The 13,245-nt window shown below is 31.8% G+C and overlaps 1 protein-coding gene across 1 annotated transcript; it reads right to left on the reverse strand.

The window, feature by feature from the left end:
* Positions 1–11,422: 11,422 nt before the first annotated feature.
* On the reverse strand, positions 11,423–13,000 carry LOC137826862 (zinc finger protein ZAT9). The gene has a single exon (XM_068633012.2). The coding sequence runs from the start codon at positions 12,829–12,831 to the stop codon at positions 11,677–11,679; it is 1,155 nt and encodes a 384-aa protein (XP_068489113.1). The 5' UTR covers positions 12,832–13,000; the 3' UTR covers positions 11,423–11,676.
* Positions 13,001–13,245: the final 245 nt, after the last annotated feature.

The following is a 13,245-nucleotide window of genomic DNA, read 5'->3' on the forward strand; positions in this document are numbered from 1 at the left end:
AGGAGTCTAATGGCATACTTTGATCATCAAACTAATGAACGAGGAGGTCAGAATCTTAGATAGAAGGGAGAGAAAAGGGAAAAGAAAACTTTTAGAGAGATGGTGGTTCTTTTAAAATGAAACCTAAATAACTGAATTTTCTATTTATATGCTATTTTCATTTTAATAATAAAATATTCAGGTGTCATTTAAAATGTACCACTGCTACTCTAAGGTTATTTTCTAGATCCTTACACATGATATTTAACGGAGATTTTTAAACCCATGGTATTTTACGGAGGTTTTGAAACCCGTAGTAATTCATGAAGATTCTTAAACCCATGGTATTTAACATGGGTTCTGGAAGACTTTTCCTGAGATTTTTAAATATCAGGGAACACCTTCGCTAGGGATGGTTTAGCGGGGGAAACTGTAACCCTCGGTAAATGACTTAATAGACATTTTAACCCTGGATAATGTAAAAATAAACTCTGTTAAAACCATTTTTTCTTGTAGTGTTACATGCTCCCAATTTCTTTGAATTCATATCCTTATATAATGATAGTCATCCATTTCATAACGTAGTAGCCACACTCATACCCTCCCGGTTGTTTATTATACTACAATTCAATTAAAAGTTAATATTGATATATTGACAAACAATGAAGAGAGGAAAACAAAAAATTACAAACATTTAGGTTCAACCATGTCAGCTTTTGTTGATTTGCATTGGGTCGACCTCTAACTATTCTCCACGCCATGCTCTTATTAATAGAAAAAATCTTGTTAGTAGATGTTTAAGTATTATACGCAGGTTTGGTTGTGCGGTGGTCATACTTTATTAATACTAATTAAATACCTTAATATTAATTATTATATTTTTTATAAAAGCTCTCATGTTAGGCATCACTATGAAACTTGACATCTCAAGTAACAACAATCATGTGCCACCACATAAAAACAAATATTATTAAAAAAAGAAAGAAAGCAAGGAAATACAAGCAAATATGGGGACTAAATATTATATCATTAACTAAAATAATATTAATTATAAATCCTATTTTTTTATAAAATCATATTACTCTATTTATAAACCCTAATATTAATTATTAAATTCTAATAATCTTAATTACATAACTAAAATAATATTAACTAAAATATTTTTAATTATAAATCCTAAAATTATTTTTAATTTTTTTTACTCTAATAATCTATAAATTAACCCCAAAAACAAAAAATAAAAAATTTAACCAACTTGGTGGTGGTGGGCAGTGGAAAGAGAGCGATAGAAGAGACCAAAACACAGTCAAGAATATGCCCTACACAGTGGATAACCTTAAAATATCAAATATGAGCAATGGAGGACCAACATACAACAAATAGAAAAATATAATAAGAAGTTACAAAGAGAAATGGAAGCAAGGTGCAGGGAGAGCAAGGTTGTAGGGAGACAAAAGTGCGAGAGAACAAAAACGAAAGTGATAAGAGCGTAAATAAGGCGGGCTTTGGTTAGGGTAAAATAAAAAACAAATAGACGACGAATCTTACTAATAACCGCTGTTTATAGTTGTATATGTGAGGCTCATAGACAGTGATTGTTGATAGGAACCGTTGTCTATGTGCTGAGTTATAACTACAAACATCGGTTTTACCATGAATCTGTCTATAGGTTCGTTTTAATTTAAAAAATGTCACCACATTTTAATGAACGTTTGACTTTGAACCAATTTTGTACTAGTGATATATATATATATATATATATATATATATATATATATACACACTCTTCAAACCTTATGATTTGTTAATATCTTTTGTGCTTTCTAATAAATGTTTTACCTTTATTTTCTTTGATAATGTTAAATACACTCTTATGCATGATGTTTTGCTAAAAAAATTATTCGGAAAACTAAAGTACGCAAACAAACTTTACACACACAAAATTTGTTTCTTAAGCTTAAACAAACTTGTCACCTAAGTTATCATGCTTTATGCTTCGGAAAACATACCGTGTAATCAATCTAAAATTAAGTTACGCTTTAATTTCTTTTGAAAAATACTAAGTAAACTAAGTGACTAGATAAACAAAAAGAAGTATGTTTTTCCTACTTAAAACTAGTATTATTTGTCATTATTAAAAAAAGAAAAAGGTTGTTAAGGCGTGAGTGACAATTCATATAATTAAACACATGTTTAAATATGAGAGTCTTGTCAAAGGCACTCATGGTTTTGATAATAATAAATAATACATATTTTAATATTTCTAACAAAGCTTCTAAGTATTTAAATGATTACATAAGTCTATAAGACTTAATAATCACACATAGACATGGATAAATTAGATGAAATCTACATAAAGCACTAGACACAAGTGTATGAAGACTAGACATAAGTCTAGATAAAGTGTTAAATACGAGTATGAAGATTTGATGAAGTCCAAAAAAATGCTAAACACATACACATCAAGACTAGACCCATGTCTAAAGAAGAAATATATGCAATATACAAAGGCAAGATACATATTCAATAGTAGGTGAAACTTACATGCTAAAATCGTAAGATAGATTCGTAAATGTGAGAAAGTCTACCTTTGAAGTAAGTTGAATAACACACCCCAAAGATAATTTTGACAAAAGAACATAAACTTTCTGAGTATGCATGCTCAATATGATGTTGTTAAAAGAACAGAAGAAGATACATAGAAAAATGTGTCGTTTACCATAAACATTAAGACTAAACGTGCAAGTTGTCAACATAAAGTAAAATATGTTCCAAAAAGTTTTGACACAAAAGGACCAAGAAAAGTATGCATAATAGTCATTTTTAGGATGTCTATAAATATAAGGGAAGTCATGCAAAAGAACCTAATTAAATATATTTATCTATGTGAGACTTACATGAAAAATATTCTAAAAGTTTTCAAGTGCTTGTTATAAATTAGCAATAAATCATCATTAGTCCCTATATTTTAATATGAAATATTACTGAAATATTATTGTAGAACCTCAATAAAACGCTCTAGATTTTCCAAACTTCAATGAATAAATATAATTAAATGTATTTATAAATAAATAATTAAAAACTATATAATTTTAATATGTTTTATAACTAATTTCTCTAAAATTTTGAAAGTGTAACTTTACATTACAAATAAGTTTTCTAAAGTTTCAAAAATTCATTTTCAAAACTCATCAAAATAACCTTTGATAATAAGAATTTCAAAACTAATCTTGGATAATAAGTATTTCAACAGTATTTGTTGGTAGTTGGTTTATATAATACCTAGTTTTTTTTTTGTTACGAGCTCCTTCTTCGAAAAACCTGACTTATTATTTTTTAGCTTTTGATGTACGTATATTTTAAGTGCAATTTTAGTTTTAGTTATAATTGATAATATTTAATTCTCATAATTTTGAAATATTTTAAATTAAGGCCTTTATTTTAAAATGCATCCAATAATTAATTCAATGTGAAAGTGAGAAGTGATAAAGTTAATTTCTCCTCGCAATATGTTTTTGCAATCTTTGAAGCCCTCGAAGCCAAGAACACACATGGCTTTTAAGCTCATATCTGATAGATAATGCAATTATTTAGGATATATAAAGCCATGATAAACACTAGTTGTTGCCAAGCTAGGTAACGGTGGCTTGTGACCCGAGTTGGGGCAGTAAGGTGATGGAAGAAGCAATGGTAGTGTCTTATTTAGTGTTTCTTCTCCTTATATATAATAGACATAAGTGTGGCTAAATTGTGATTCCTTGTTAGGACTATCGTCAATGACCATTGAGCATGTGCCAGAGAGTAGTGTGTTTATGGTGGAAAAGAGAAGTCAGGAGGATCATTAAAGATGGTGGAAAATGGGGTTGAAGGTTATTTCAGACAAGAAGTGATGGAAGAGGCCCTAGCACCAACCCTTTAAGAGGCCACCAAAATGCTACATTGAGGCAACCACTAGAGTCATAGTCAAAGAGGAGTCAAGAGAACACATTTTACATGTCATAAACTCTAGTGTGTAATACCTTTTTACTTTTTTTTGTCAAGTAGCATAGTTTAAATCTTTTTGTAATTGTGATGAAACATAAAAAGTGGTACTTAGAAGGCTAAACCTAAGTTTAATTAGAAATACCCATTTCTAATTAAACTAAGGTCCGGTCCAATTAGCTAGACCTAATGGGCGTAAGTTCTAGACCAACCACACAAGGAAGGATTCTAGAACCTACCTCCATTTAGGCGCCACTTCTCACATGTGTCATCACTTTGAATTTTCCCTCCTTTTCTCTTAGCAAGTCCGACCTCCAAAGTCTATATAAGGAGTGCTTTGGGTCATGTATTGACAAGATTATTTTGAGTATTGAAATGCTGCCAAATTTGTGCCATTCATACTCCCTTGCCTAAAATCTCTTGAGATTTAGGTCGTTAATCTTCAATTCTTTCACCTCAAGGAGAGTTGGCTGAACCTCTCTCATCTTCATACTCTTCATGCACCTCTAAGGCTTACACAACTCCTAGGAGAGCCTTATTCCACCTCAATCCATGAATGCTTCCGCCAAAACCACCACAAAAACCGCAAGATCAAGAGCTCAAAGTCATCAAGAAGTCATTTTACGGAGGTTTTGAACCCATAGTATTATACAGAGGTTTTTAAACGCATGGCATTTAATGGAGATTTTGAAACTCATGGTATTTTATGGAGGTTTTGAAACCCGCAGTAATTCGTGAAGGTTCTTAAACCCATGGTATTTAACAGGGGTTCTGGAAGACTTTTCCTAAGGTTTAAAAATCCCAGGGAACACCTTCCACATGGATGGTTTAGCGGCGGAAACTGCAACCCTCGGTAAATGACTTAATAAAGGTTTTAACCTTGGATAATGTAAAATTAAACCCCGTTAAAACCCTTTTTTCTTATAGTGTTACCTGCTCCCAATTTCTTTGAATTCCTATCCTTATATAATGGTAATCATCCATTTCATAACATAGTAGCCACACTCATACTCTCCTGGTTGTTTATTACACTATAATTCAATTAAAAGTTAATATTGATATATTGACAAACAATGAAGAGAGGAAAACAAAAAAATTACAAACATTTAGGTTCAACCATGTCAGCTTTTGATAATTTGCATTGGGTCAACCTCTGAGTATTATCCACGCCATGTCCTGATTAATAGAAAAATCTTGTTAGTAGACGTTTAAGTATTATACGTAGGTTTGGTTGTGTGGTGGTCATACTTTATAAACACTAATTAAATACCCTAATATTAATTATTATATTTTTTTTATAAAAGCTCTCATGTTAGGCATCACTATGAAACTTGACATCTTAGCTAGGCTGACACCTCAAGTAACTACAATCATTTGTCACCACATGAAAAAAAAATATTATTAAAAAAAGAAAGAAAGCAAGAAAATACAAGCAAATATGGGGGACTAAAATATTATATCATTAACTAAAATAATATTAATTATAAATCCTATTTTTTTTTTATAAAATCATATTACTCTATTTATAAACCCTTATATTAATTATTAAATTTTAATAATCTTAATTACATAACTAAAATAATATTAACTAAAATAATTTTAATTATAAATCCTAAAAAAAAATTAAATTTTTTTTACTCTAATAATCTATAAATTAACCCCAAAAACAAAAAATAAAAATATTTAAGAATAAAAAATTTGACCAACTTGGTGATGGTGGGCAATAGTGGAAGGAGCACAATAGAAGAGACCAAAACACAATCAAGAATACGCCCTGCACAGTGGATAACCTAAAAATATTAAATATGAGCAATGGAGGAATGGATGACCAACATACAACTAATACAAAAATATAATAAGAACTTACAAAGAGAAATGGAAGCAAGGTGTAGGGAGAGCAAGGATTTAGGGAGACAAAAGCGTGAGAGGTCGAAAACAAAAGTGATTAGAGAGTAAGTAAGGCGGGCTCTGGTTAGGGTAAAATAAAAAGCAAATAGATGACGAATCTTACTAATAACCGTTGTCACCTAAGTTATCATGCTTTATGCTTTGTAAAACATATCATGTAATCAATCAAAAATTAAGTTACACTCTAATTCCTTTTGAAAAATATTAAGTAAAATAATGTGACTAGATAAACAAAAAGAAGTATGTTTTTCCCTACATAAAACTAGTATTATTTGTCATTATAAAAAAAGGGAGAGTTTGTTAAGGAATAAGCAAAAATTCATATAATTAAACGCAAGTTTAAATATGAGAGTCTTGTGAAAGGCACTCATGGTTTTGATAATAATAAATAATACATATTTTAATGTTTTTAACAAAGCTACTAAGTGTTTAATTGATTACATAAGTCTATAATACTTAATAATCAGACATAGACATGGATAAATTAGATGAAGTCTAGACACAAGTGTATGAAGACTAGACGTAAGTCTACATAAAGTGTTAAATACGAGTATGAAGATTTCATGAAGTCAAAAAAATGCTAAACACATACACATCAAGACTAGACCTGTGTCTAAAGAAGAAATATATGCAATATACAAAGGCAAGATACATATTCAATAGTAGGTGAAACTTACATGCTAAAATCGTAAGATAGATTAGTAAATGTGAGAAAGTCTACCTTTGAAGTAAGTTGAATAACACAACCCAAAGATAATTTTGACAAAAGAACATAAACTTTCTGAGTATGCATGCTCAATATGGTGTTGTTAAAAGAACAAAAAAAGATACAAAGAAAAATGTGTCATTTACCATAAACATTAAGAGTAAGTGAAACTTACATGCTAAAATCGTAAGATAGATTAGTAAATGTGAGAAAGTCTACCTTTGAAGTAAGTTGAATAACACAACCCAAAGATAATTTTGACAAAAGAACATAAACTTTCTGAGTATGCATGCTCAATATGGTGTTGTTAAAAGAACAAAAAAAGATACAAAGAAAAATGTGTCATTTACCATAAACATTAAGAGTAAACGTGCAAGTTTTCAACATAAAGTAAAATATGTTCCAAACAAGTTTTGACACAAAAGGACAAAAAAAAGCATGCATAATGGTCATTTTTAGGATGTCTATAAATATAAGGGAAGTCTTGCAAAAGAACTTAATTAAATATATTTATCTATGTTAGACTTGCATGCAAAATATTCTAAAAGTTTTCAAGTGCTTTTTGTAAAAGTCTATTTGCTAGAAGACTTTAGAATGTAAACTTTCTTTGTAAATATTTCAATTTTGTAAAGTTACTCTAGTAAGGAATTTTAGTTCATACACCCTCTATTTGAGAGATTTCCTTATAAACCCTAAAGAAAAGTATTGCAAGGAGTGACATTATGTACTCAGCTAGGTTTGACATAATGTGCATATTTTTTATCTTAATGATAGATAAATGGATAGCCAAAAGTAGTTTTGTGTAGTTGTATGTATGTCAAAAGTGGAAATGAAAATACTTGTAATCATTATTTTATTAGAGAAACTCATTTGTAGTTGGAAAAAGTGAACTAAACATAGCTCAGGTTAGGGTGTAGTAGTATAAACAATAGTGTTTGCTTCTATTGTTTATTACATGTATACAAGCCCTTTTTGATTTTTATCAAATATTATTATTTGTGAACAAATTTTAAAACTATAATGTGAACACCAATAGAGTCTAATAGACATCGATGTTGTGAAAAAGTTTTTCAAAGTATTTTTAAGCTCTTCTTGATTTTATCAAATATTATTATTTATGAACAAATTTTAAAACTATAATATGAACATCAATCAGTGTCTAATAGACATCATGTTGCCAAATTGTTTTCCAAAGTATGTTTAAGGCTATATTCAACCTTGCTTTCTATTATTAAACATTTATTTCAAAGTCTTCATTCTTACAATATCTTTGGTAAATAAGACTAGAGGAGGAATTACTCATTAAAAAGTTTAATTTCTATGTGGGCAAGAAACTTTCAAGACAAAGGTAAATTCACTTAACAAACCAAAATCTGCTCAATGAAAATCCAAAATATACAACAAATGTCAAATTGCTTAGTAAATTTACATACGAAAGAAAATATGATTAACAATTCTAAGTAACAAAAATAAATGTCAATTGCTCAATGAATTTACATGTGTTCAATAAATATGCTCCAATAACAAATACCAAACTTAAAACAAAATTGCTCAACGAATCCTAAGGCTTTGCCAAAGACTATCTACTCGCCCACTTATTTCCAAATCAATATTTTTCAAAAGTTTAAACTCTCTATTCAAGCCATTTCCTAGAGTTAACTTTTGATTTCATAAAAAGTGGGTTTTCTCTCGTAAGAACAAGGGCTTGTAGAGTGGAGGTTTTCATTGGAAATAAGGTGGAGCACGAAGGCAAGAAGAAAAATGAAGCACCAATTGTAGCTTTTACTTCAATTATATTTTATAATAGATGTGAAATACATTACATATTACATCTATTATTCCTCTTACAGATGCAATATAGAGATAGCACATATAGGCTCCATAAAAATTAATATCATATCAGTATACTTTGAGTTATAGAAGTGACTGATGTTGAAATTATTTCTAAAATTACAAAAATGTCACCACATCTATTTCACATTAACTAACAGAATTTTTACAATGTAAAATGTTATTTTTGGATAAGTGGAGTAATTTTTTTAAAATGCAAGTACATAAAAAATACTATAGTACTATATTAAGGTTCTATCCATTGTCATTCCTACTAGTGAACATTTATGTGTGCAATTCATTTCTTAAACCTTCACTTTTAATAAGTCTTGTTCTTGTGATGAAAAGAAAAAAGTCTTCAGGAGTAGACTGATTTATTCTCATAACATTATTTATTATGTGATCTCTCCATCATAAGTACACAATCAACTTTACATATTATAATAAGAAAATGGATAGGATTATAATAAGAAAATGGATAGGATTATAATAAGAAAATGGATAGGATTTTATGACGATAAACTATCACCATATCAATATGTTTGACTTATTAGACTTTACATTTCTGTTCAATCTTAAGATATTATGTGTTGATAGGTTATCATCATATCAATTAGTTCAAGTGAGTAAACTTCATGGTCATGTGTCGAAAGGCTATCATTAGATCGATATGTTCAAATTATTAAACTCTATACTCATGCTCAAGCTCAAGAGATTATGTATCGATAAGTTATCATTAAATCATTGATATCTTATCTTTACATTCAAGGGTGCAAGATCTAATAATAAATGTTGATTTAGAACATAATTTGGATTAATATTTAGGTCAAGCTCAAGAGATTATGTATCAATAAGTTATCATTAAATCATTGATATCTTATGTTTACATTCAAGGATGCAAGATCTAATAATAAATGTTGATTTAAAACATAATTTGGATTAATATTTAGGTCATGAAAAGAATACATTGTTAAAGACAATAAAGATCAAAATGAAAAAAAAATTAAGAAAAGAAGAGAAAAATTAAGAATGACATACCGCTGGTTATTGATGGGATCCTGAAAAAAGAAGTCTTCAAATGAAGAAAATCTTGGATAAGATTCCTCAAGAAGACAATAAAAAATAAAATAAAAATATAGAAGCAAACTTTCCACGTGACAAAAATATCTTGAAAAGAGGCATATGTTAAAATAGTTTATTTGGATATTATAATAAAGCTAACCCAAGTCAGAACAATTAACTCTAAGTGTCTTTGTATAAAATGAAGTCTCATATCTCCATTTAGAGTTGATCGGATATAGTTCCTTAAACTATAAAGGAGGCCACCACTTCATGTACGAATGAACCTTTGAAAGATAGATCAATTGAGTGATTTGATAGCTTTTTTTTCTTTGTGATATCAGACAACCTAAGGATTGTGTACATTTGATGAGGTAATAAATCACCCTACATTATCCCTAAGAAGCACCTAAAACACAAAAGAAAGTTTTCAGCCTTAGACACACACCAGCACCATTGAAACCAAGTTTCTCCAATAAGCTACCAAGAATACTTGAAACTACCTCCTCCCTTTTAGCTCTTGGCATAATCACTTTTCACCACCCAATCTTCATCTAAAATTCACCAAACCTAGATCAATCTATCCCTTATCTCATCTACAACAAAACCACATAACTGAATTACCAAAAGGGCCCCAAAAATATAACCAAGAAACGTCTTCCACCCATACTCTTAACTTCCATAATATACCTTTAGTTTCTCCAAGATTATCTTGAAGAAACCTCCAAGATTTAACCAAATTCCTAAAATAATCAATCTAAGGCAACCTAGGTCCTAACCCTCTCATTCCTAAGGCCATCAATATCATGAACTACCAAAAAAATCAAAAAACAAACCAAGAACCTTGATCCTGAAAGTTTAGTTTGTTTTGATATCTTGTTTCTTCTTGAAGCTTGATCAGAATTTTCTTGACAATACATGAGAGTGTAACCATATTCCCATAAACTATAGAAACCTAAAACTATCGTTAGAAGAGAAAAATTCATTATAAATAAAGAAGAGAGAACCTCTAACTTCCTAACAAAGAAAAAATCTCTATAAAATCATACTAAATTGCATAATATTTGAGATATTATCATATTTATAACTTCAAATACAACTATAACAATTGTTATTCAAAGTGAACCAAATAGATCAATCCAAAACAAGACTAGGTAAACTTGTAATCGCAAGAGCCAAAGAACGGGATAATCTCTTCCAGCAATGTTTTCTGATTTGCTAGATTATTAAGCAGACAGATTTTCTTTGGAGTGAAATTGTAACAGGCCTGGTCATAACCCTCTGTTGTTTTCTAATTGACCAAACCAATACAATACAAATAAGTGAAAAATAAGAAAAAAGTATAAGGAACATATGTTATGCCATTTATTACATATTTAATGAAGGTGACTTAAAGTCCCTCGTAAAGCACCAAAGACCTGCTTGAGATTTATAACTGGAGTTACGTCCTACTAGGGATCTGCTTAAAGTCCTCATAAAGAACCAAATTAATCTAACATCAGCAAATAAATAAGGATCAGGTTTATTTTCATTTAGAAAGAATTACCAATAACACCGGCAGAAATCACCATCAAAGACAATCAAATTAATTTTCTGATTCACCTTGCAACCTCTACTAGGTACAAAGATGTGTTGAAAAGTTGGAATGAAAAGTAGGAAAAATAACTTAGGGACAGTTCCTTTGAGCGGAAAAAGAAAATGAAAGGAAGAAAAGGGGGAAAAGATACGGAACTTCTTAAATACCCAGAGGGGAATTTAAGAAAAAAAAAAAATTTAAAGAAGCATGGGAAACACATATCTTTTCATGGAACTGTACAATGTTCCTTGAAGTCAGAAGTGGAAAACTGGAACTGTTACTTTGTATTTGCTTGGAAGCTGAAACAGAGCCCACTAAAACACGCATGCGGGCCACTACTTACTCCGTAGCAAAGGGGAAAAGAAAGGGTCATCTGAATCTAAATTAACAGAACAAATAAGCATAACTTTCGAATCCTCCATTGATTGATTCCTTATGACATTTCTTACAGAGATACAGCACAGATCAGAAGAACTGCATTGAGGTTAGAATCTAGGAAAAATTATATGATTATAATTTATAACATTACATGAATGATGTAGAGTAACCATATTATCTAGTTTGCAGAACATATATAAAACTTATAAAAAATAAATTTATCTCTGGGCACCAAAAAAATTCATCCTTTCTCCATTACCTATCGGGTTTTGACGAATTCTGCATCCGACACAGCAGAGTTCTCGATTTGGCTAGCCTCGTCTTCGTCAATCGGAGCCGGAAGGTTGAGATCTATGAAGCTGTTTCCAAACTTTGCTGAAGTTGATGGAACTGTTGCAGGTGCTGACCCAGTAACATGGGTTCTCTTGTGTCCCCCAAGTGCTTGACCCGAAGCGAAGACTCTGAAACATACGGGGCACTCGTGGATTTTCTTCTCCACGCCACACGTTCCACTCTTCTTCCTGTGCTCAACTTCCGCTTCTTCACCGTCCATTTTCACGTTCACTTTGATCTTCTTGTGACTCGCTCGGTGGCCCCCCAACGCTTGGTACGATCGAAACACCTTGTTGCACGTGTCGCATTTGTACCTTCCTCGTACTCGGTTTTTGCACAGTTTCATTGTCTCTTGAGATTCCTCGCTCTCCTCAAACGCTTCGTCCTCCTCCTCTTCCTCCTCCTCCTCCTCTTCCTCGTATTGATCTTCCACCTCCACGAATTGCGGCTGCTCCTTATGTCGCTTCCATTTGTCCCTCGAAAGCAGCATCAGACAAAACGCCACGTCTTCCTCGGTCGTTGCTTCGGAAACCGAGCTCGCAGGTTCGTGGTCCACCCACGATTCTGTCTTACTCTTCTTCTTCATCAGGGCTTCATGTTCGGTTCCGAAAACCTGCTTCTTCATGCTGGGGGTGGTATAGTTGTTAGTATCATTATTATTATTATCATTAAAATAATAATAATTGTTGTTGTTGTTATTATTATTATTCCATGGCCTTTTGGATCGTTTACGAGTTGGGTTGCTTTTGGATGACTCGGACTCGCTCTCTCTGTCATGGAGGATCGCGGAGCCAGTGTCTGCAGCTGCGAACGAGAATTCGGGATCCACAAGGCGAATGCTTCGTTTGGGGTTCTCTCTGAGGCCGTAACAGAGACCCTTGTCACCGTCGTCGTCATCATCGGATGACGAGGAAGATGAAGAAGAAGCTGAATCGGCTTCGAAGCTGAGTTGGATGGTTCGCGGTGACGCTTCTTCGGGCTTCGAGAGAGGAAGGTTCATCATGTGAGAGCGCATGTGACCCCCCAGGGCTCTCCCATTGGAGAAGCTCTTGAAGCAAAGCTTGCACTTGTGCTTGTCCATCGCCAATCAACGGAACCCACTTCAAGAGGGTATTCGCATTTTGGTGAATTGAATTGCGCTGCTCTGATTATTGTGTCTTGTGTTGTGCTTTGAGAGGGAGAGAGATAGAGAGAGAGAAGAAGGGATGGAGTGCGAAGTATGAAAGGAGTAGGTGACAAGCATTCCTCCACCAAGAGATATAAAAATGTGGAAGAAATAATAAAAAGTCAAAAAAGGAAGAGAAAATTAAAATGGGGGTTTCTTTATTTCCCCTTTTACGGAAACCGTAAAAAGAATTAAAATTTGAATTTATTGAGGTTTAATTAAAGATGTGCATGTATCAAGAGAGAGAAACAAGAACATGTAACATGCCACACTTGCCCGTTTCTGTATTTATTCCCCACTCAATCTCCCTTTTCTTTTATTCATTTTCAC

The sequence above is a fragment of the Phaseolus vulgaris genome, chromosome 8 (genome assembly GCF_051622355.1).
Source record: "Phaseolus vulgaris cultivar YP4 chromosome 8, ASM5162235v1, whole genome shotgun sequence".
NCBI classification, from domain to species: domain Eukaryota; kingdom Viridiplantae; phylum Streptophyta; class Magnoliopsida; order Fabales; family Fabaceae; genus Phaseolus; species Phaseolus vulgaris.